Source organism: Lethenteron reissneri, chromosome 19 (genome assembly GCF_015708825.2).
Source record: "Lethenteron reissneri isolate LAM-NWPU_2019-01 chromosome 19, ASM1570882v1, whole genome shotgun sequence".
NCBI lineage: Eukaryota > Metazoa > Chordata > Hyperoartia > Petromyzontiformes > Petromyzontidae > Lethenteron > Lethenteron reissneri.
The window spans coordinates 4,063,425-4,088,480 of record NC_083797.1 but is presented as its reverse complement, the minus strand read 5'-3'; the positions used below and the strand labels follow the sequence as shown (position 1 = coordinate 4,088,480).

Genomic DNA, 25,056 nt, shown 5'->3' with positions numbered 1-25,056 from the left:
GTCTTGGGCCTCCCCTAGGTCGAATCGGCCTCAAATCAGTACCTGGTGTGGTGTGTAAACATCGCCACTAGGGAGACAAAGGCGGCCGGGCGTGGTGCTTGGCCACCCACTCTCTCGTATGCCCTGGTGGCCTTCATAGGTGCTGGCTAACATCGCTTGCCACAACAGTTTCTTAAGGCTATACGGGGGATAAAAAAAATAGCTCTGCCCATATGTGACCTACTCCGTGCGTTTCCGTGTGTGCGCATTTCAGATTACGAACTGCAGTTGGGGCTCACGGAGGCTCTATGTCGCCTCGCCAAGGAGAAAGTGCGACTAGAGCTGTCAAAGCAGTGGTTTCCCATGGAGTTCATTGTCACCGCCTTCAAAGCTATCAAGGACTCTGACTTTGAGACGGTATTGATAACACATTTCTTGAGTTTGAAAACACGTCCAGGTTCTGGAAATTTAAACGTTTTGTCATATAATTAATATGGCCATACATTACTCCCATTGTATATATTATTCATTGAGTTTGTTAATACAAAGGATATGACATTATAACTATACTGGTTACCAAAAATATTGCGCTGGCTTTTAGAGCTTTCGATAGCGTCATCATCCATATTGAGTTGATTAAATGAATGTAAACGTGACGTAAGAAACAACCAAGCCAATATCAAGAAAGGAAATATGCACAAACATACAACTCCATTTGGGAGATTGAGTCACAACAAGGGTTACATTTAAAAAAATCGATTCTTAATTTACAGAGTGTTACTATTAGTTGTGGCTTTTTATTTTATTTTGCAGGATTGTAGAAAGTTCCTTAACACTGTCAATGGGATCCTTGGAGAAAAAAGAAGGTAATTACGTGGAAAGTGTGTTTTTTGTATTTTGACTGTTCATAAATATGTGCAGTTCTTATTGATTATTTCAGTACATATGTTATTTAAATATTTAGCTAAATGTTTAGCGGTATTTGCTAAAACAATCTCTGATTTAAGTTGCTTTATTACGTGGCTGAATTATATCATTTGTTTTTGTCCAACAGTGTGATTACCTTCCCATGCATTGCAATTTACTTAGAAGACTATGAGGTAGGTGCTTCTTAACTTCACAAAGATGCCTACATTTCTTCTTTGGAACATGTCCTTACAAGTACGGCATACAATTAAAACTTGTAATTTAATATTTTTCAAATTAACAGCTGAAAATGCCACGCGATGATAAATTGGAAAACTTCTGGGTTGATTTTAACAGTGTCAGCCATCGCATTTCTTTCTTTATTGCTGATGAGGACGAGGAAAGCGACGTGAGTTATTCAGGTTTTTTCAATTTCAATTTGACGTAACATTTATGTGTTTTGGCTTGCTTCATTGCACGTTAAAATTGTATACCTTTTTAGTTGAAAGTAAATATCTTTTTCTCATACATTTAGGAAGATCTTTGGGAGACGATCAGCTTACCAGAAAATATAATAGTTGAATACAGCGTAGAAGGTGGGTGATAGTTGTTTTACTTTAATGCACCTAACAATTATATGTTTTGCTATGAACTTGTTGTATTATGCAGTTACGAGATTCTGAAATAAGATGTATGGTGAATAGTACGTTGGTTTATGTTTCTTTTACTTTTGGCAGCAAGGAGTAAGGAACAAGTGGTCATGATTACAATGCTAAGTCCAGTGAGCACAGCAAAAAAGAATGGAAGTAGAGTTACCATTCACTTTGACAAATCGTTTGATATTTTAACCGCCCTTGGAAATGTCTTTGGGAAGGAAAAGCTGAAGGTGAGTAACGATGCACACAACTTTTGGTTGACCACTTTCTATAGCCTGGCCTAACTCATTTTCGTTTCCCTACAACATCCAATCGTGTATTTTATTATAAATGTTTCTTAAGCCCAGAATACAAGAGGAAATGCATTTCGAGTCTTTAGCCAATCAGGACAGGCTCTGTCTGAGTGAGAGTCATTGATCATGACTAAAGTTTTCGGACAATGTTTTTAAAATAATGTTTTTGGAGGTAGTTTTTCCTCGTATGCTATGTGTTAGGAACATTAAACATTGTTTTTCATTGGTACTCTAAATCATTAAAGTAAAGTATATAGTGGGGATGTGTTCATGATTTTTTTTATGAAATCTGAACATTTTAAAATCAGGCTTACATATTTGGATGATCCAAAATTTAGTTTGTTTTGGATGATCCAAAAGTGTGACTCCACAGGAAATTATGTCACTTTTGTTCAGTCACTTCTGTGAATCTTCCCACATAGTGGTGTTGCGTGGGATTGTGTTACGTTGTTATGTAAGTTGTTATTGAATGTAAATGATCTCAAATGCGAAATATTCAATATTGTCTTTAAAAACCCAAAATCTGAAATTCATACTGTGTATTTTATATAATAGTTCATTTCATGGTATGTTTATTGGCCGTTTATTGGGATTAATGGTATTGATTATCAATTTATAATCACGTGCCTATGTGTTCCTGTGTTATATATCTTTGTTAGATGTATGGGGGAAAAATATCCCGAAATTGTTGCACCAGTAAGTGTTAAGAGAAAGTGACTGAGCATGATATTATTTAAGTGTTTAAAAATGTAAAATACTCTTAACATTTCTCCGGATTTTTTCCCCTGAATAACCTGCTTGTTGACATATCAAACACATACAAGTTGTAAAAAGTGGCCTATTCACTCATAAACCTCATGTGAGTTATGGTTTATTCTGCTCCCCACTACACTAAGCAGCGTTTCAGTCCATCCACTTCTGGGCCTTGTGAACCCAATGTTTCTCAGCTGCGTTTGTTTAAGCAAGAAACCTGGGTACTGGTTACGACATTCTGAGTCTCTTTAACAGTAGCCTGTTAACCAAATGATGCTGGATTGCAGATGTTGCAGTGAAGAGCACTCCATTAAAACTGGTAGGCCTATTTGGCACAAACCAATAGAATTATATAAATGCTCTTTCTTCGCTGCCATGGATGATTATCCATAAGATTTTAGGTTATTGTGGTGAACAAATAAACAGGGAGGAGCATCTCTTCACATATACATTTTGAGGCCTTTGCCAGTCTACTGCTGGATGAAGGCCTCCCCACACCATGAGGGTCAAAGGTATTATTTGACCAAACTGCCCCATGCGGGTTAGTGTGAGTTGGTCAAGGCGGGGAGAATATATGTGCAGTACAGTAGATTTTGCTGCACATTGCACGGCTGCCTTACAGCTGAAAGAAACCTGCTGCGCATGGGGGTTGCCCATGCAAGCATTATCCAGGCTTAACCTGTGTGAGCTTCTTAGATCGCACCTCCGATTAGCATGGTGGCCTATGTACGTGGTGTGAAAGTAGTTCAGCACAGATCTGATGAGATGGGGAGCATTCCAGGCGATTTGGTCAGAGGAGTCTCTTCACATATTGCCGCAATTTTGTCGTAACTTGGCACCATCTTTTGGGATGTGTGCAATGTGTAACGTCTGAATAGCTAAAAGCATTGAACTCGCGTATGCAAGAGAAGGCATCACAACACAGAACAAAAAGATGCTATAGTGAGCCAGAGATGATTGAGAAGCATTTGAGAAAACATGCCAGGATGGAAAAACGGGGACACAGTGAAGGAGAACATTCGGTAATTATAATGCCCGCATAACAAACGCATGCTTGTATATGCATGAGCCTTGTATGAAATAGATATATCAATATATAGTGAGAATAGGTTTTCCCCTTTTTTCTGGCAACAAAACAGGTGTTAAGATGTTAAAAACACCAAACTTAAACCTTTTACAAGGAATCATGTCTGCATTAACCACAATACTTGTGGTCAGAATGCAAAAAAAACATACTCCGATAATATAGGCATTGTCTTGGAAACTGATTGGTAGACACCAGAGACATCTTTCTTTTGAGCCTAGTCCCAAACGGTGTTAGACCAGAGGACGCCAAAAGGCGTACAGCCCAAAGACAATGCACTATCAGAGTAATGAGAGCTCGGGGTGAGCATCTACATCATGGGACCTCCTTTGCCAGTACTTGAACTAATTTCTTTATACTTTTTAGTTTTGTATGTAATTTTTTTGCGAGCTCATTTGAATTGTGAGTTTGGGATTTACAGTAGTGTTGTATTTTTTATGTACATTTTTACACAATATTTTGTTAAACTTTTTGATTTAATCTGTCATTCATGTTTGTTCAGCCCCTTCATTCTATGAATCAAAACCAAACCAAGTTCAACATGTCTGATTCAACTCCATCTCTGGTCATGGTAAGAATGTCCAATGAAAAGAAAACATTTTCATGCTAATAATGTAGGTAATGCAGCCTTCCCAAAAGGGAAAACTCAATCTAGAAAAACCAAAATGTTCCAAATATATTTATCAGTAATATGGTAAGTGGTAAGTGTTATGTGAAATTGTATATGTACATGTAGAGGCTTTTATCAGTTCACTGCTAGATAACGGCTTCTCCAAGCAGTGCGGATCAGGGGGATTATTCATCAATACTGCACCGCACTGGGCAAGACGCGTTGGTGAAAGCGGGTAGGTAAGATGTGGAAGCATAGAAGAACTGTACAATAATGGATTTAGTGGCACCGTCCTGTCCTCTACTCAGCCCTGAAGTTTATAGGTAAGGCCCACTGAGATATACAGCTCTTTTACAGAAGCGACCTGCCACAAATGATAGCTCAACAATGTGGCTTATGTGGAAATTTATAGCAGACAAATACTCTAAATGTATGTTTATAAATGTGGAGGAAAAAAACCAGAGGACCTGGAGAAACATCCACACGATCACAGAGGGAACACAAGTATCTTGTCGTACATGGTGGTGTACCCTGTTGGGCTTCACAGGTCTGAGAGAATGAGCTCTTGGCAGTTGATTTGATCGGAGGCAGAATTATATAATTGGCATAAACACTACACATGTAGCAAAATAATCTATCCTTTAGCCATTGTACTTGTCACTAGTTAAAAAATAAGTCATGGATGGATACTATATTTAATGCAATATATATTTGTGTAGAATTTTTTGGGACACTGAGGAATTTTAAATGTTTTTACATATTAAAAAAAATAGATCCTCTGAATTTAAGTGGGCGGGTACAAAATGTTTACGTTTTATTTTTATGCTGGACACTGATGATTGGCCTGGCGAATTTTGACAATGTTAAAATGCATTGTGATAGCTAATGTCACCATTTTTGAAAAGGGTATTTTAGATGTTGGTTCGGTGCCTTTAGGGGCCGTCCATAAATGACGTCACGCACCTAGGGGGGGGTCAGACATTTGTGACGATGTGTGACGAGGGGGGTGGGGTTTGAGAAATTGACATCACATCAACATGCGCAACTTTAAATAAATATAGACAACACGTTCTACTTAATTAAATAGACTTTTTAATCAATGTTTTCTCCTACAACATAAGAGTGCAGCCACATTAAATACGCATTACAATGACAATAGTTATTTTTTTTGGGGGGTGGGAGGGCGGCAGAGCTTTGTGACGTCATATTTGAGGGGGGGTCTAACTTTTTGTGACGCCGTGTGACCTGGGGGGGGTCACAAATCGTCCAAAATCGCGTGACGTCATTTATGGACGGCCCCTTATAACAGATTCTGTTGATGTTTTTTTTAACAGACAAAAACTCCCAGCTTGGGAAAAACTTCAATTTCAATGATGAATATCATTCATTGCAGTGCTGGTATGAAGGCCACAACAATATGTAAGTCTTGATCCATTCGCAGCCATCATCTTTTACCCAACACAAATAAAAGGAGTTTAAATGACTAACTATTAATATTTTCCCCAATTGTAACTCATTGGACACTGAAGATCCTGCTGAAGACCGCAATGCCACCAAGGTAAAGGACATTACAGCTCCTGAAGGAAGTAACGTGACTGCAAGTGGCATGCTCAATGAAACACGGCAAAATTTCAGAGTAAGCTTTAATATTTAATCATCGACTATGATCTGTACTGCCGAATGAAGCCGTCACCAACTCTTAACAGTCTCGCATCCAACGATCCGTCGAGCATCCACACACGACCTGATTTAATCATGCCACCTCCACGGTGGATGTTCTTATAATAATTGTCTTTGAGTTGTGCACCTTTTGGCGTCATCTGGTCCAACACCATGTGAGACTAGGCTCTAAGAAAAGCTGTCTCGGGTGTGGACCAATACATTTCAAGGACAGTGCACACATTATCAGAGTTGTGTTTTTTGTTTGCATTCCAACCGCAGGTATTGTGGTTAATGCAAACATGACTCCTTGAAAAAAAGGTGTCAGTTTTGTTGCCAGATAAAAGGGTAAAAAAACAATTATATTTTGCTACTGGCAAAGGAGGTTCCAATGGTGATGGTTGTTCTCTCGAGTGGCTTCTCTTTTTCGGCTGCCGCTACATCATTAGTCTACCACAGAGCTTAATCTCTTGCAGCGATGTGTCCTGCCTAAGTCTCCTTGCTTTTTAAGAAGGCGATATGGTGCCTCTAACTTGTGTATGTTCTCTAAACCAAGTGTTCCCCTTTTTATCTCTGTAATACTTAATAACTGTATACTTGAAACAATTTCTGAAGTGTTGATATGTTTTAAAGTTTCCTTCATGAAATTGTTACATTTGTTTTCAGACGGATGTTTCAAAAAACAATGTGGAAGAGACAAAGAAAACCAATGTGACTGAATGTGGTACGTTTTGTCTAGTTATCTGTTTAAATAATTCATACCGGTTGCACATTCAAACTTTTGTGACAAAAGCTTGTCATATGAAAAGAAAATGGCATTCAAATTGACTTTCAGTACTCACCCCTAAACCACTTTCTCAGGTGCTGCTACCAGGAACACATGCAAGCCTGTTGAATTGCCAGCAGTGAAATTTCGAGAAGACCACAAGTAAATCTCACAGGATTGCGATGTTGTTTTGTGATTTTTAAATACCAGTGATGACCGATTTAGGTAACAGGTTTGCAACCATTGAAAATGTCAAATTGAGCTATTGGGAACATCAATATGGTTTGTAATTTAGTTTGAAGTGGTGCACCCTTTTTAAACTTTTCTTTACACTCAGGTTAATTATACATTTCCTGATTTCAAATCGACATCACTACTATATATTTAGTTTATAGCCTTGTGTAATTCCAAAGAACACAGGATGAGATGTTACTATCCTTTGTGCAAGCACTTCCAAGAGTTCATGAACAGTGAGCCTGGCGAAATTTGGGGAGCGCATCGTCAGTAGTGACCCTTTGGTTCCTAGGGTGTTTCGGCCTTTCATACTATACACCCTCCCCAAAGGCGGCCAGCGACAGGGTGATCAATCCTACGCTTGCGTCCCATTCCCAATTAGTCATAGGAGTTGCCTTGTTGTTGGTAGCCAACATCCCATGGGACTATGCATGGCAGGGGCGTCCTCCTCCCTGAGTCAAGCATTGTTGACTGCATACCTCCTGGCCCTCTCACTTTGGGGCCCAGCTGGGGTCTTTCCTCTTCATCCAGAGCCACTGACTGCTGCCTTCTGCCGCCTCCGTGCATATTTGCTGATCCACTCAAATTTGTTTTTATTGGTCACCTAAGACACATTTACTTATTCGAGTCTGGATCTTTTTAATAAGCCTTAACATGTTTTGTGAACAGTCTCACCCTGAGTCCAGTAATAGAAGAAAGCATCAGTCACGCCTCCAATACAGAAAAAGATATTTCGACTTCCGTTACGAGTAAGTATAACATCAGTCACACGTTTTTGTTTTATAGTCGGTACATTTTCTTAACATTTGATTTATTACGTAATTTTGTTTTGTCCATAGTTGACTTGTCAGAGGCTGATGGCGAGATGCCAAATAATACCATGAAACCTACAAGCTCTAAAACACCGGACCACCACGGTACCCTTACCAAAGAAGATGCACGGTCAGATCAGGCTAAGGAAACGACTGTGGGCTCTTCTAGATTTGAATTCTCGTCTAGTGCAGGTGCGAGGCCAAAGGAAGCTACCTCCACGCCTTCCATTGCCATTGAGAAGCTTGTTCAATATCAATTGGAGAAAAGTATGCGTCACTTGGAAGGGCATCGTTCTGACACGTTGTCAGAAGAAAAAGAAGCCTCATCTGACCAATCCCATATGAAGACCAAGAGTGTGTGGAGGTACCAATTTATAGTATTAAAAAAATTGTGAAATGTATTGAGAGGGTTTTGAATGTGTGGTTGTGTGGTAGCAGTCCCTTCTCTGTCCCGCAGAGATTCGATAAAGTTCTTGACAAATTTGTGATGTATAATGTACGCAGCCATTTGAGCATGTATGGTTATGTATCCATTGGACGGCTGAAATCTAATATGTTTATAAACATACACCGACAATGTCAGTATTTACCTCCATCTACCCTCAATTAAATAGTCCACTCTTTAAACCATGGTAATTCATGGTGGAATTAATCGACTGTCTTGTATAGTAGACTATTTACTGGCACTTTTACACGCTTTTATTTAACTCACTTCGTCTGTTGTATCCTCAAAAAAGAAATCTTGTCACTCAATTTTTACACACTTCCTAATGTGCTGTCGACTGCAAACTTGAAATAGCTATGTCATACTGATGACAACACTATATTCTATCATAAAAAACCCAAAACATATTTTTAAACATTTTGCACGCTTTTATGTAACTTACTGTGTGTGTTGTCTTATCCAAAAATCTTGTAACTCAATTTAAACCGTATTCCAAATGTCGTATCGACTGCAAACTTCATATAGGTATGTCATACTGATGACAATACTATATTCTATCATTACAAAAAAAATTAAACAATCTTTTTAACGGCTCTTAATTGTCCAGGCTCAACTGACGTTGCCTGTAAATCACCACGGTCCCTTACGTCACGGCAAGCCACGGGGAGCTATGCCCAGGGGCAGGGGATGTGGAAGGAGGGGAGGGGCGATGGGGGAAGGGGGCAGGGGGAGGGGCAGCTCGGATAGTACATTTCATTAAAGCGTGTTTAAAAAAAAGTATTTTTAAATATTTTTTATTTCTTTGTAAGTCGGTGAAAGTTTGCATTTTGTAGTTCATTTCTGTAAATCGATACAATGCAATGCTGTTTTTAACTCGAATTCATGTGTAATTGTGATTTACTTGTGATTACCTCTGTTAATCAATACCATTGTGTTTGTTACATGCATATTTGTTTTCTCCATGCCTAAATAAATCTTCTCTGCACAGTCAGCCTAAAAATAAGGTCACGAATGCCAATTCCACGGACAAAATGATAGATCCCAAAGGTATGGAGGCATTGAATCCAGTGGCAACACTGCCTCAACAAAAGCAGAAGCTTCCACCGACTGCAGATAATTCAACTTCCTCAGAGGTGGAAGATGAGAGAATTAGCAACAAATATATGGTGAGCTTTAGAAAACATCTCTTTGTGTACATAAGCTCCTTTTGAGGTGGTGCGTAAGTGTAATTCTGAGAATACCTGACTTGCGATTTAGACGCTGTTGGTTCGATCTCTCCGAATGCGGCAGTTGAAACACCCAGCAGCACAGATGTGTTACTTCCGCAGTCGATTGGCAGGTTGCACGTGGTGGGATAAAGTGTGGGTACTCATCTATTTTAAGATGCCTGGTCAGCATGTAAGATGAACACAGGTTTTCGCGACTAATATCCACAGAGGTTTTTTTGGGTTAGATCGGGTTTACTCTGCAACACACCGGTGTGCTGAGCTAGTAACGAATTGGCACTTTTTTAAACGTGACAAACCTTACTAATTGGCTGTGTCGGGTGGTGGCGGGCTTAACGACACATTTATATTTACGCGCTCTAACCCAAAATGATCTCTCTAGTGGACAGCATGTAAGACTAGGCCAAAATACTTTCTAGAGCCCTCTTCAGGGGAGGTGCTTCTGTCGGCAGTTGTATGGGCAAATTAATTGTTTGGATGCACCTGAATCATCATTAACTGGTGTCATAGTTTCATCTGTGTGGTAGTTTATCCTCTTGTCCGGCAGTGGTGGTGTGTGCCTGTAATCCAGCACTCGGGAGGTGAGGTTTGGTCGATGACACACTTTTGAAACTCCCGTTCAATGGGCATCGAGGTGCCATACCTTGGCTTGCCAGGAGAAAGATGGAACAAAGTGTGGACGAATCTCCATATTCCACCTTTTATGGGATAGTGTTGCCCCCCCCCTCGCACGCATTTGGTTTCTGGTTTCTTCCCACGTGTATAAACACTCATTGACTGAAACCTATCAATTTATACATGCGCTTTCGTATTTGTGGGGTTTGCAGCGTTGTGTGATGCAGTTGCATAAGGGGCCATCCATTTAGTACGTACGCAAAAATCTGTCAACTTGACCCCCCCCCCCCATCCCTGTACGCACGTGTAGTTTTTACACCCCCCCCCCACCGACGTACGTACGCTTAACGCACCCCCCACCCCCGAATCCTAAACAACGGCCGATATTTAATCCACGCAGAAACGATCAAGGATTAATAATATTAATGTGTTTAAGCAAACAGTCCACCGCCGGACTATAACTCATTTGAAGACCAATGTAGACAAATTATTATCAAGGCTTTCCCCCCCCCCCCGTTTCCTATGCGTACGTACATTGTCAGTAGACTCCCTCATACGCAAGCGTATGGGTTAACCCCCGTCCATGCATACGTACGAAATGGATGGCCCCTAAACGGCACAAAAAAAGCTACATTTCTTGGGTGTGCTCTTGTATCTAATTCCACTGTGTAACAAAAAAATGTTTTGTTCCTGGGTAGTAAGTGTTATTTCCTAATTACTTATGCCTCAAATGTACATGAATGGCTATTATTCCCCACAAACGTTGCTTTTGTGACCAGGGCACAAAAGCAAAGTTTGTGGGGAATAATAGCCACTTTCTGTACTTTGTAGGCATAAGCGATTTAAAAAATAACATTTAGTACCCAGGACAAAAATTGTGTTGCATAGTGTTTTCATTTTGACTAGTTTTGCCCAGCAGCTAGTATGCCTTCTGTTGTGTTCTAGCCAAGCCTGTTTTCTTAAGTTAATATAATTAATTATCATTTGTTTTCTGATGTGCTTATCTCTCCATGTAAAATTGAGCATCCATCTCTCCATGCCTCTTTGCATGCTTTCAACGTTCATATTTTGTTCAGTAATAGTGGTACGTTTTTGTCCAGAAGTTAAATTTCTCTCCAATTTCTCATGAAAGGGGGTAGATAATTCCCCCTCGCCTGGTATGCAGGAGGCCGTGGGTTCTATCCCGACCTAACGCCTGTATATTTGGAGTTTGCGTGTTCTCCCCGTGGTCGCATGGATTTTTCTCTGGGTCATTTGGTTTTTTGTCCCCACATTTAGATTATTTGGCTGCAACAAATTTCCACGTCATCAGCCACTTCGTTGAGTTGTCATTTGTGGCCAGGTCACTTCTGAAAAAATGCTAAAATATTTTAGTGGGCTTCAGCTGTTAAATAAAATAGTTTAGTTTTACAATCTTTTTAGTGTTGATACATTTATTTGTTTGATTTTCTGTTTTAGGTTAAAAAAGTACCAGCAAGTCTTGAACCTATCAAAGCACCTAACACGAAGAGTCTTATTATGTCAATTGCTGGAAAGTACAATGACCTTGGTAAAAGGATCAGGTAAAACCAATTTTATTTACTTTCATATAGGATTGTGTTGATAACCATTCACATATTTATCTCATTCATTGGTATGTATGCCAGTGATGTGATGTGTTGTTCATGTGACCACTGGAGGCGCTGCACTGCAGCTGAATGTGCAATATAAGTGCGATCCAGAATTGTATCAGATAATTGAATTCTGAGCGAGGTGAATTGTTAAGGGCCTAGACATTATACATGCCATTGTATTGGTATAATGTGTGATCGATAATGGGAGTGTTAAGAAGGAAACGTGAATTAACAAATAGCCTTGATTTCGAATAACCTTGTGCCTGTTTTATTTGCACATCTGATACAGCTTTAAGCCGACAAAAAAAATATACGAATTTCAGAGTGATAAGGTAGGTTCCCATTTTATTATTGTACTTAAAAATGTAAACGTGAAGATTAACCATAAAGACAAGGGCCACTTTTATCTCTTTCCTCTATAGCCGTGCTCTATGTTAACGTGAAATGTATAGACCTTGGAAGTGAAGTTGCCATCTCCGAGTGCCTTTGTGTTACGTCCTGTGATTTATAATGCAATTAAATTAATGTGTTTTCCCTAAGTGAGAGTGATACAGTGTTATTCCAATGTCATTGTATTCTGCCACTGGTATATTAAATATGCTGTGAATAAAATAAGTTATTATTATTTGTGGATATTTTGATTATGATACTGCATATTTATCATTGGTTGCTTTTGGTCCTTTTTTAATGGACAAAGCTGTTTGATGATGTGCTCAAATGTTGGATTATTTTAATTTATCTGATTAAGAGCTGTGCTAATGGAGACATGTAAAGCTCAATTTGTTTGTAGGTGCCTTCCAAAGAAACCGCACTGGATTTAGACAAAGAACATGTTGGGTTGACGGTCTCAGAAAAAACCCCAGAAAGGTGACCCAAAACCTTGAACAACATTTAAATGTTTACACTTGAAGATTTGTTTAAGGAACTACACATAATTTCAATGTAAATCATTACATTTAAAATATATCCGATCCAGGGTCTTGTATTAAAATAAGCAATGTCATCGGCTTGCTGCTGTCATTTCCATGGCAGTAATTATTTTGAAAAGATTGAAAACTAATTTCTTTAGAACTGCTTTTTGTGTTTAGTTTGAACTTTTTCCGCACCTCCGATTATATTATCACGGTTAGCTACGTGTGGTGCGAAGGAAGTTCAACATATATATAATTATTTATAGTGATAGGCATTTTATAGATTCCAGACATACATTTCAAACACTTTAAAGATATATGTACATGTACAGCCATTTGTTGATGAAATGTTAGACTGGAGCGTCTCCACGCCATGTGGGTTGTAGGCATGACATTACCATACTTCACCACACTGGTCAGTGTGGGTTTATGAAGGTGGGGATCATATATGTGCCAGGACAACAATGCATTTCGCTGTACTGGCCTGCTGCCCTGCAAGTGGATATGAGTAATCATTAGTAGAATCATTAAGTGACTTTTACTTGGGTACAGTATGTTATCCAATTTAGATATAAATATTTTGTCTGAATGTCTTGATGAATTAGAAATGCTCATGAAATAGCACGGTGTCGGATGTACTCCAACAAACTGACTTCATTATTCATGCTATGATGATGCAGTTTTGTGTGTGTGCCAAACCATTGACGTAATCTTTAAATAAACCATTTATAAGATTGGGATGTAGTAGCGGTGCAGTGGCTCGTGCACGACGAACCTGCCAATCTGAGGTGCGATTCTTCGTCATGGCTAACATCAGTTGCAAGTAATATCTGAACCGGTCTTCTCGTGTGGTAACGTATTGTCGGGGGAGGCCTCCTTTTAGAAGTAGGTTGAGAATGGCTTGCAAAGGATGTATTGTTAATGTAGTCTATTTAAATTGTTATGTTCAAATTTATGGTTTCTGCCTGCAGGAGCTATATTTATGATTTTAGCAGTGGAGGAGAGGAAGACACGTCTGTAAGTTGTATGCTTTTGCTGTTGTGAATTGTCTTTGGATTTACACATTGTATGGAATTTAATTTTAGCTGAATTAGTACAATAAGTATGACCAAATAGCCAGTCATCAAAGAAACTTGATTTTCAGAGTAAAAAAGTTGTGACATTTGGACTTTAATAAGCTGTTGTGCTTTAACCTCGGCCAAATACACATCCTCAGAATAGTGTTTTTTTACATATTGGATCGATGAGTATTACCTATGTTTTGTAAATGTAGTTAAGTCACTATCATTACTTTGATGTGTACACTTTGATATGTGTTTTGAGTTAATATAAAACTTCTTCCAACTTTGGGTGTGAATTGTTCATATTTTTTCCATTTCCATGAATATTTAAACACTTTTGAAACGGTTTGTAAACTATTTGTATATCATGTATATTATTAAGAAATGAAAAAAAAATTGTTTTTGTTTACAGGAAACTACTGCAGCTGATTCTAAGAAAAGGTAAAGCTCTTGTCTTGATCTTCTTGGTTCTTTCAGTAAAGTCACATGACTTTACCGAAAGAACCAAGAAGATGAATCCCTGCAGTCACGAAAGTTTTAAATCGAAACTCTTGTCTTGAATTTAATATTTATCCAGAATTGCATGGGTGAGATGTTTATATCACATGATCATCGTTTGCTCTCGGTATACATTTTTAACAGCATCTGCTAGTTGTCGCCTAGAGACACTGTTAAGGAAGGCAACAGGGAAGGCGACCTCAACTGGGTTGTTTCTTAATTCCAACTCAAGAACCCAAGCAGCAAGCGTGGTTTTGCGTGAAGAGGTTGGAGTGGGATGAGTTGGGTGAGGGAGCCTGTGCCCATGGACCTGTTCTTGGGTGGAGAACTTGAGGGTCCAGCGTTTGTGGATTTCATATTCTATGGCTCTTTCGGTAAAGTCACATAGATTGAAAAAATAATAACAATAAAAATGAAAATAAAGTTATTCACGTTATTTTCAAAAATTAAAATAAATCACATTATTTTAATATTTTATTGTTATTTTTTCTATGTGACTTTACCAAAATAACCATAAAATATGAATTCCTGCAGTAACGGAAGTTTTAAGTCAAAGTTTGTGGATTTGTTAAGTACAATGGTAACTTGTTATTTTTTCTCTAGACAAAGGAAAACCAAACGACATGGAACCGACAAGATTAACAACACGGGCAACATGTCTGCAAAACAATCGGGAAAGGTGAGCCCTTGCCTGCCTTGGATAGTTATTTCCACATTAGTGGATGCTCATGCAGCAGTTGACCTTAGAATTTTGTTTTTTAACTGTATAATTCAATACGTTCCACATTTAGTTTTTTTCTCCTTTCGCCAGAACGTGAAGAAATTGGGCAAGCGTCTGTTCTCAGAGACAGAAAGTGACGCTTTGACAGATGCCAAGAGTGATGTCAGCTGGATCGTAAAATCCTCTGAAAAGAAGAAGCCCAAGTTGAAAGGATACTCGTCTAGCAAGATAAATATAAACGCAGTCTCTGCTCAAAGTAAACAGGACATATATTACTGTTCCAATGCATAGCCTACTTCAATCTACATGTGACTGACAATTCTGTACATACTTAAAATTTTATTTAGAGAATAACAAAACAGTGCTTAAAAAATATTTTTTAACTTGATAAATGATTATTATTTCCACGTTTGGAAGACGGTTTGTTGAATACAAATGTCACATCTCTTATTCGCAGAGACATTTCTTGCAAGCACCCCTTCCTCTTCGACCATCAGGAAACGGGTAATTATTGGCTGCAGAATATTTAACATGTAAATGGTTTACTCTTTGTATTTGTGAGCTCATGAATTACATGGTGCATGTTTGGAAAAAGAAAATGTCCTTTATTCGTATTTGTTCTCTGATCCATACATTTTGTGTCTCCGTGCAATTGCTGGCCTGCATCTCTCCATGCGTCTTCGTGTATCTGTCAGATTCTATTCCACTTTCGATTTCATTGTCTAGGTTTTTCATCCGTGTAATTCATCCAGCGTGCGCCTAATCGCTCAGCCATGCAGGCATTTTGTACTCGTAGAAAACTCCTCTTTGGGCCCATGAGTATATTACTACAATCTTCTCTCTCGTTTCTGTTTTACCAATTTATTGCCTGTCCACCTTCAATAATGCCCCATAGATATAGAGATATATCGTTGAATTATAGTTTTGTTTGCTCTGTTAAACCGTTTGCATTAATTATAAATGACTAGCTTTACTACCCGGCTTTGCCCGAGACTTGGATTCTTGTCATGGATTTATACACGGCCTACGCAGAGGGTGGGGGGGGGGACATTAGCAGGCACACTGCGTAACGCTGCCGCATGCGGGTGACATCACGGATGTGATGATATATTCTTCACACATGGTTCAATTAATGTATTGCCAGTGTATAAGTTGTAATTGACGAATCCATGCATCATTTCATGCCTCCATGGAAATGCATAATAGATAAACAATTTGTTTACATGTTACTGAACACAAACATGTAAACGCAACTGTGTTTATGTAGGGAACGCAGAAGAACGCTCCTTCAGTGACTGCCGAAAGAATACCCTTAATAAACGCAACAATAAAGCCCAAGGAAAGCAGAAGTGGTGATACAGATGGAAAACCAGCATCCTCCAGAAGATTTGTGCAAGGGAAGAGGCAATTAAAATCTCAACTGAGCAGACAAATGGACAGCAGAAGCAGTGACGATGAGTCGGGATCTAAAAGGAAGGGTGACATGCCTAAGGAAAAATACCCTGCAAAACGTAACCCACCTCAGCCCAAACGCCCGAGAAGGGCAGCAGCAAAGAAGGCGGTTTACAAAGACGTGTCAGATGACGAGATTGAAAACGATCAACTTTTGGACACTGAGGAATATGAAACTGCATCCCATACAGTGGTAACGTAGATGTTACATTTATTTCCAGTAAACAATACTGTAAATGTTTTACTTGCCTTCATGCGTTTACCAAAATGTGAGGTAGAATGAGCATGACTGGAGAAGGCCTTGTCTAAGCTTGGTTATAATAACTTTGGGTGAAAGGTGTAATTTTCAACTTTGAGTAAAAGGTTAAACAATTAACTGTTTTGCTGCTTTGAATTTAATCACCAGATACCCCTTGAAACATCTTTGTCTAAGAATAGGGGTAACAAGTCCGGCGTCGATGAAAATGATCTGCCTCGCGCTGCTTCTCCAGAAACACCCTCGTCGATCGAGAAGCCAAGAAGTGAGTTGACTTGTTCAGTAGGTAGTATATAATTGCGTTGATAAAAAAAAAAGTTTTTGGTCGTGGGGTCTCATAATCTTTGCCCCCCTCATGTCTGAATTGTTGGTTCAAAGTTTGTACGCATTTTCTTTTCATTTAGATTACAAACCTTTTCTTTCGTGGTTGTAATTTGCATTTAGAATTTCGTAAAACGTACCTAGTGAAGCTGGATTTAAGCACACTGTTGGTAGCAAAGCCTGGTGTGGTTATGCGTGGTGGTCTAAAAGTCATGCACATAGGGTTATTATATTTACTAACAAATCACGTAGGGTTATTTCATTTATTTGAAGAAATGTTCAAATTAACTTACATTAACATGAATGCAGGCATGCATACATTCTCTTTTGAAATTATTTTAGGACTTTTTTTTAAGATTACAGGTATAATATTTAAATTTTCATCTTTTTTTTTTGTCTCGGTTCATTCAGGGATTTGAGGTGACCCCACAAGAAAACGAAAAATAGATATTAATAACGATAATAGATCAAATTATATCTTAAAACACTAAACTGTTTAAACGTTTAATGGCAGCGTTCAAATAAATTAAATTACTATATGTTTCCTAACATTTGGGCCACCCTCTATACAAATTGTGTTTGGATCAGAAGTTGCCCTTTCCCCAACCACTGGAATGTGATCTGTTGCTTCGTTCAAAGCTGTACTTATACATGGTGTGCTTATGTCCAGCAACTGTTGTATGGTTGAAAACGATCACAATTATGTTTTGAAATTGGAGACTTGAGAAGATGTACTTTTGCTGTTTGTGAAAATGCAGGTGAGAACTATTTGCCAGCTGGAATAGTAGAAATATACAACCGGCCACTCGCCGCCTCGCCAATGCCATCCTTGGCTGAAAAGTCGTTCAGCCTTGGGTCGATTTCCCCTGGCTATGTTGAATCGCCTGCTTTGTCACTTGTGATCCCTGAAAACTCACTCTCCAACAATTCACAAGGTTCACCAATTGCTAAAGAGGTATGAAAGCACATTGAGGAAAGAGGTGATGTTGATTTATCATGTTTTCATGAATGCAATATAATCAATGTATTTTCGAGTGTTTTATGACTTAATGTTGCTGATTTAAAATAATAATTAACTTTTGACTTTTCAATCTTAAACTTAACCTAGGGTGCAAATTAACTGTTGAAATTCACTATCAAGCGAGGATAATATAATCAAGTTATTTGCTTTTACCTTCTCTTGCAGTTCCCAGAAAGTATAATGAACACTCTAAGTCAATTTGTGGACGATATTGATGAAGACTCTATGTTGCAGTCTGAGTCCAGCCCAGAGGCATCACAGGCTTCACAGCAGACTTTTAAACGCTGCTTGTATCAGCCGTCCAAGCTGACCAACTTGAACACTCCCACAGAGAAATGCAGCTACGCACCAGAACCCGTTAGTACCTTCGCTTCACATGGGCTACGCACGTTTTGCTTTCACTTAATTTTTCATAGACGGATCGTTCTGAATGTTACGTGCACTGTTGTGCTGTATTGTACACGCACGTGTAAAACCCCTTTGCCAATCAACTACATTGACCTAGTGCTTCCCCACTCTGCGTGGGTCAGGGGTCTTGTTTTGTTTACGATTCACCATGCTGATCAGTGTGTGGATTGGTACAGGTGGATAGTTTATATATGGGAGCATGGATGTATAGTATAACAGGAGTTTTCCGCATTGCCCTTGGCTGACCACCAAGTAGCACAGTTCCACAGCCGTCTGACGACACTGTGCCCAATGTGGTTGCCCATCCAAGCTCAATCCAGATTTGATGAGAGGGGAATTCTGGGTGATTTGGTTAATTGTGGTGGATTGTGGGAAATAACATATAAGACAAGGGACTGTTTTACCACAAACAGAATAAAATAAAATTGTAATCCATTGGCCGATGGGCTTTGTGGACTAACGTCCAATGAACGTGTTTAAGCAACGTTATGGGGATGTTTCCTTTTATATATTATTGCACCGATGTGTCGTGTATAACCTGCATTGCAATATCTGTTGGTGTTTAGTTATTGAATACACCTCCGTCAACATCTGCCAAGAAGAGCCTAAAGTATAAGCAGGCGCGTAGAGCAGGTCAGTTTACCAGACGGTCATACACCCGGCTGTGTTTGAAATGCATGGCATTTTAGGCACAGTGACCTTGAAGTGTACACATTTCATGATTGCAGAATGAGTGAAAAAACTTGAATGAGAGTTTCACACTGCATGAAACAATTACAGTTGTACACATTTGTTTTACCAGCGTTTGACCGTTCAAGAAAATGCTCAATACAGCCAAGTGAAAGACAATCTTCAGAACGTGCCACTTACGACGAGATGAACGAGACGATTTGTTCCAGACAGTCTACACTAAAACCAAAAAAGCTGTTAAATTCTGCAGCAGTAGCTATGGTTTCCAACACAGCAGGTGATTGAACTCGTTGAAACCACTCTACGTGGAGTTTCTATTTTCTCCTCTTCTGTGTGGTTTTGTTCCAGGTTTTGAAGAGTTTCCTTCCACAGCTAAATAAATATAAAATGGACTGTATAACTGTTATTGGTTAACATTCCAATGCTAAATATGACGTGAAAATTATTCCAATTGGGATTAGACAGCAACATTGTCCGCCTACTGCAAACATTTGGGAGGACCCTTCTGAGACTCAATTAGGCTTTCATGGGTAAACAAGCATATCAATACATGTGATGTGTAATCGATTTTAAATATATATTTTTTATCACGATTCGTCCATCCCATTCACAGGTAATATCACTGACATTCACGGAGGCTATTAAAAAACTTAACTTATACACACACAAAGTTGTTATTTCAACTTTACATCTGAATTATCTGCATCAAAGGTATTAATAGCGTGTTTTGTAAGTCTGAGGTGTTTTTGAGTTTCACGAAAGATTGGAGTGAAGCAGACATCATGCGATAGAACTCGAACACATCTGGGAGCGATTGAGCACATCTGCGGGAAACCTACTCAGGAACAATTAAAATTAAGTGCAAATTACATGGTTTTGGATTTATGACAATGAAGCAGTTACCATTACAAATGATAGAACAAATTGATAAGCAATAAAAATAAGGTGATAAAACATGATAATCTTTTTTGAATCAGATCTTGACCCGAACTGACACTTTTGTCCAAACACTGGTACGGGTCATTAGTTGCATGCTTACTAATTGAGCCATGATTCTTGTACCTGTGATTTTAAAGGTTACGCATGTACAGCTGTATTAAGCATTGCGGTGCACTTAAAAGTTGATACCATCAAAAGATAATGGGACATTTAATTAAATTAGCTAACATTCACTTGAAGAGCTCCATTACAGTGAGTTTTGACGCATTATGATGGATGATGTGACAACAGGTATTTTTGTTTATTGTTGTCTGCCGGCATGTTTTCAGATGACGTATCGAGCGACGATGCTTCGAGCGATGAGCTAAGTCTTGATGCAGACGTGGAGGAAATCGTTAATGATGACAGCATTGCCATATCGCTCAAAAACTTCAGCACCAACATAGTGAAAATTACAAAGGTAGCTTTAATGGTCATTTACCCACGTACATTATGAATCGTTTATTTTATTTTCAACGAGTAAACAATGAAACGACATTAACCCTCATCATGAGCTTAAATAGTAAGCCAGGTAAATTGTGTATCTATATATAAAAACACGTATTGCTCGTGATGGTTCACTGCCGCATGAAGACTTCACGCAATTCAAATATTTGGGGTTATTTGACCACACTTGCTACGTTGGTGAGTACCGGTTGGTGAAGTGGTGGGGGGTGGTTTGGGGAGGTTGGTGATGGAGGGGTGGCGGACCCAGAACCAGATCAGGCATTGCTCACGACCAATGTTGACGGTAGTCGGGAATCGTAATTGCTTTATTCGTGGAGCAGTGCACTGAACATTGCACTCCCGCTCCACACACGTCACGTGGTTGAAATTTGTCCTGACTTTGGTACATATAAGTTACTTGTTATGTATATATATGCGGTGTTTAATGGACGGTTGTATAACTTATTTTGGTTGTTTAGATGTGTATGCTTAATTGTTCGGTTATTAGGATCTGTACACACAACTGTATTTTGATGAATGCAATGAACTAACCCGTTATAATACGTGTGACAGGCAAAGTATGACAAAATTGAGGCGTACACAAAGAACTCCCTACGGGTGACTGAAAATGAGATGTCCAAGCTGTGGGGCCAGATTCGACACCGAAGGTGTGTGTATGTTAAACACACAATAATAGCCGCAGTGCTAAGTGTGTCTTCGGCTGGGTTTTGTTATCCTTTTGAAATGTACTTCAGATTTCTCCATTCACAGGTGCAGCATTAATTGTGAGTGCCAGTTGGGGTGGTTTAACTCGGCCCTTCATTGTGCAAATAAGGACCGCTTTGAGAATTCAACATAGTGCGTGTCCTTTGGATATACTCCACCCTACCGTATGAATCTAAATCATGTACCACCGGCTCATAGATGCAAACTGGATTTAATTACAGCACCGCATTCATTTCAATGAGACACCCACTCCCTTGTAGTCTACGGTCTTTATATTGACGTGTGGTTCCCATGATGGTGAATTACACTTGTATTATTTAAAACAGTCATCCATGGTATTAATGCATTGTACTGCTTCGGTTAAACATGTAACAACATTCATAATATATTGTTGGGTTAGGCCACAACGATCTGACTAAATTTCTGTCGCAAAACCCACGACAACCTAAATTCATTGTCATGTGTTTGAGCATCTTAACACGCCAATTATTTTTTCGGCTCGCTGGTAAGTCAAAGAACAATTCTCACAACCAAATATAGCAATTGGAGTCGATGGAGGGAATGTGGTCTGATCATTACATGGCATATCCTAAAAAAACATCCTGAGTCATATTGGCCATTAAAACGTACCTGTTAGGCTACATAAGGATACGGATTTACATTTATTGAGACCTTAAATTCTCAAAATGCCTTGCCATTGCAAGTTAGAAACACAAAACGTGGGACATATGGATAATTTATTCAGGAATAACAAAATAGGGAGGCCCTGGGGGAGAATCTTTGTGCTGTCATGTTGTGTGAGGCAGACCCCAAGAGACATTCCACACCAACACAGCACAGAGGCTCCAGCAAATCCCAGGGGAAATCCCAGGCAAGTGGTGATAGGAGAAAATCCAAATTTGGAGAGAAGGGCCAAGAAAGGGACCAGAATATGAAGTGGAAACAAACACAGGCCTGATGCAATGGAGGAAAAATAACTAAAATAAAATGAACATGTATTCCATCGCCTAAATATTTAAGGATAAGAGAGGAGTAAAGCAAAACTTAAACTGAATAAGAAAATATTGCAGTGGTTGTTTAACTGCACATACCAACTTAACCGAGTGAAAAATAAGAAGATAGGCGCAAAGAACAAGATCCACCGACACATGGGCCATTACGATCATCGCATATATTTTTTGAATTCCCCTTGCAATATTTGACTTCCTATACTTAAACTGCATAATCGAGAGCGATGCGAATGTAATTGCATTGTATTTTTTACGTATCTTGAAGTGCATTTATATACGTGTGAAAATGCGTTTTGTGCCCTTCTAGGATTCAGAAAATAAAGCGCACGCAGAGAATACTGCTTGACGAACTGCAGAATGTGAATGAGGAAACCAAATTGCTTAAGGAGATGGAGAATGACATGCTGGTACGTATATTCAAGAGGTCGTCATGGCTAATGTCCGTTGAAGCCATCGCACTTCGCCGTTGCTTATTCCTTTCAATAGATCCCTTCGCCAGGTGACCATCGGCCCAGCTATTGTGATATCCGATGGTCGGCTCTGATGGTAGCTCACCGCCTGGCTTTAGATCGTCCACTCGATCGCCAACCTCTGGGCGCCTGTCGTGGTAACCTGCCCTCTGTCCCCAACCTGCACGTGTGTCCCCTCCACCCATTGCAACCTCCTTTCTCGTTTTATCTGGTTAAACGTGCGATGATTTCTTTGCCGTATAAGTTGCTTATCTTGTGTACCTCTGTAATTTATTGCATTATTTGCATGCACCTGTATTAAAAGGATGTTTTTTTTTTATAGTTGCACTGGTAAAGTCCAGTTCTGACACGCAGTGACACGGACGTTATGTTGAATAGGTGTGATCCCTTTTTAACAAGAAGTCAAAGCATGCTGATAAATGAAGCCACTCTTATCAGGTTCTATCTAAACTTTTATGCGATGTATTGTTGCATAACATATGAAGTAGATCCAGTTTAATCATACGATATGTTTCATTAGAACTTTTGGAAGAAACAGGAAAAATCTTTCACGACCTTCAGGATAAAGCAAGAAGAAAGGTTTGTATTTTAAGCAATTCATAATTGTCCATCAAACCCCGTGAATATATCTAAGCTTGTTAATTAAGAACGTTACATTTATGGAATTTTCACTCATGTAGTTTTTGCCGAATATTTAAAAATGCACTTGGCTTTCATTCCACACTTTTGTGCACGTGACGCTGAGAGGTGAGAAACCCTATTAAGAAATTCACAAATATACACTCACCGGTTCTAACGGCCTGCGAGTTCGAATAGCATGCTAGACTTTGGTTGGTGACTTATCACAACAGGGGGAGCCGACCTTGAGCACACAATATGATTTAGAAGATGGAGAACCATTCAAATCAGATTGGTCATTAGGGTAATTTGAAAGAGCCTGGGAAAAATATAAACTAATGCCAATGAGTGGCTTGGGAGAGTGCGAGGATAAATTAAGGGGATTGGTGGAGAGTCGGGGAAACATTCTAGAAAGGATGGGGAAGAGGATAAAATGAGTTGAGAGAAAGGGAATCGTGTTGCCTGAAGGCAGGAATTCCCTGAAGTGTTATGTGTTGTGTTGAAGACGTAATGAAGTCAGAGTTCAAGAGTTACCTGGGCTGGAACTCCTTGACACTTCCATTTAGTAGTTAGTCAGGTTACCATTTAGATTAGTGGAATTGTGTTTTTCAATATTTTTTCCCACCAGGAAAACATTTGCATAAAAAAAACATCAGAAAACGTTTTATTTTCATCAAACCTCACAGTGCATTTTAACGCAGAATGTTTACGTCCGGCCTTTTTGTTGTTAGTTTATGCAGCCATAGACTAACCTGGTTTAAATACCGGAATTGTTTTCTAGGCTGAAACGAATGCAAAGCCTATTTGTGGAAAGTCAACATCAGTCTGATAAGGAAGAGAGGACAATGATTGAAAATGGAGTAAGTATTCTCTATTTCGTTGTTTCTTCATGACGTTACACACTGTCGCCACTTTGCATGGTTTTGGATGTGTACAGCCCTTTTTTAACCCTAACTGCTGGATGAGGGCCTCCTAACACTTGGAGGGTCACGGGTTATTTTACATTACTTAACCGGTGAAGGTTTACATGTGGAAGTGTAGCAAGTACAGCACCAACATCTAATGCTTGCCACACTGTGCTTTCTTCATGATAAAGTATTTTGGGTCGGATCGCGTAAGTATAAATGTGTTGTAACCCTCCACCCGACGCAGCCAGTAAGGTTTGTCACGTAAACAACGCGCCTATTAGTTACTACATCAGCCCACCGGTGTGTTGGAGAGTAAATCCATAACATTTACAATTTGAGTACCGACGTTTCGCTGGTAATTGCATCCAGCATCAGGCGATTTGCCAGAATAGTGACGTAATCCACGTGCTTCCGGTCTTAAATAGAGCAAGATGACATCATAACTGTAAACCCATCAGGTGGAGAGATCAGAAGGTGGAGGGGGGGTTATTGTAATTATATAATAGATTAGTAATCAGTTAATTAGCATACGTTTACTCTGTAAGGAATACAAGTTGTAAGATGTATTACTTAATACGTTTCCAGGCCGCACTGTTATGAATAATATTGATCGCGAAAGCCACGTGTTAAACTGTGCTCTCTGCTGCCCAACGACATAGCCACGCAGCCTCTACCAACAACCTTGATATGATTGGATGATGGTTGCCAATCCAAGCACTGTGCAGGATCAATCTGGTTTAGTTTCTGAGATGTGATGGGAGTGGAAGCATTTTTAGTGATCTATTTGGAAAGTAATATTTGAAAGATTTTTAACACCCATATTTTATTGCAATTGTTTTAGACTCGGACACTGCGGGAAGAATTGAAAGTCTGCCAAGACCGCCTTTTGAATGAAGCTGTAAGTGTGCA

At 39.3% G+C, this 25,056-nt stretch overlaps 1 protein-coding gene across 3 annotated transcripts in view; it reads left to right on the top strand.

Annotated features, from left to right (window-relative positions):
* The window catches only part of LOC133344178 (synaptonemal complex protein 2-like), a 31,765-nt gene that overhangs the window by 6,199 nt on the left and 510 nt on the right, over window positions 1–25,056 (top strand). For all 3 annotated transcript variants that reach the window (XM_061554195.1, XM_061554193.1, XM_061554194.1), the window contains exons 10-44: window positions 254–396; window positions 793–845; window positions 1,034–1,079; window positions 1,190–1,294; window positions 1,421–1,481; window positions 1,623–1,771; window positions 3,466–3,609; window positions 4,174–4,242; window positions 5,616–5,700; window positions 5,811–5,917; window positions 6,607–6,664; window positions 6,802–6,868; window positions 7,610–7,689; window positions 7,780–8,116; window positions 9,186–9,363; window positions 11,497–11,600; window positions 11,941–11,983; window positions 12,442–12,518; window positions 13,534–13,579; window positions 14,036–14,064; window positions 14,725–14,800; window positions 14,933–15,098; window positions 15,300–15,346; window positions 16,110–16,487; window positions 16,701–16,815; window positions 17,630–17,826; window positions 18,058–18,249; window positions 18,867–18,933; window positions 19,103–19,267; window positions 20,259–20,389; window positions 20,989–21,083; window positions 22,459–22,558; window positions 23,142–23,200; window positions 24,021–24,099; window positions 24,989–25,045. In XM_061554195.1, the coding sequence (XP_061410179.1) occupies window positions 254–396; window positions 793–845; window positions 1,034–1,079; window positions 1,190–1,294; window positions 1,421–1,481; window positions 1,623–1,771; window positions 3,466–3,609; window positions 4,174–4,242; window positions 5,616–5,700; window positions 5,811–5,917; window positions 6,607–6,664; window positions 6,802–6,868; window positions 7,610–7,689; window positions 7,780–8,116; window positions 9,186–9,363; window positions 11,497–11,600; window positions 11,941–11,983; window positions 12,442–12,518; window positions 13,534–13,579; window positions 14,036–14,064; window positions 14,725–14,800; window positions 14,933–15,098; window positions 15,300–15,346; window positions 16,110–16,487; window positions 16,701–16,815; window positions 17,630–17,826; window positions 18,058–18,249; window positions 18,867–18,933; window positions 19,103–19,267; window positions 20,259–20,389; window positions 20,989–21,083; window positions 22,459–22,558; window positions 23,142–23,200; window positions 24,021–24,099; window positions 24,989–25,045 (3,905 nt within the window). The remainder of the gene's footprint in view (window positions 1–253; window positions 397–792; window positions 846–1,033; window positions 1,080–1,189; window positions 1,295–1,420; window positions 1,482–1,622; window positions 1,772–3,465; window positions 3,610–4,173; window positions 4,243–5,615; window positions 5,701–5,810; window positions 5,918–6,606; window positions 6,665–6,801; window positions 6,869–7,609; window positions 7,690–7,779; window positions 8,117–9,185; window positions 9,364–11,496; window positions 11,601–11,940; window positions 11,984–12,441; window positions 12,519–13,533; window positions 13,580–14,035; window positions 14,065–14,724; window positions 14,801–14,932; window positions 15,099–15,299; window positions 15,347–16,109; window positions 16,488–16,700; window positions 16,816–17,629; window positions 17,827–18,057; window positions 18,250–18,866; window positions 18,934–19,102; window positions 19,268–20,258; window positions 20,390–20,988; window positions 21,084–22,458; window positions 22,559–23,141; window positions 23,201–24,020; window positions 24,100–24,988; window positions 25,046–25,056) is intronic.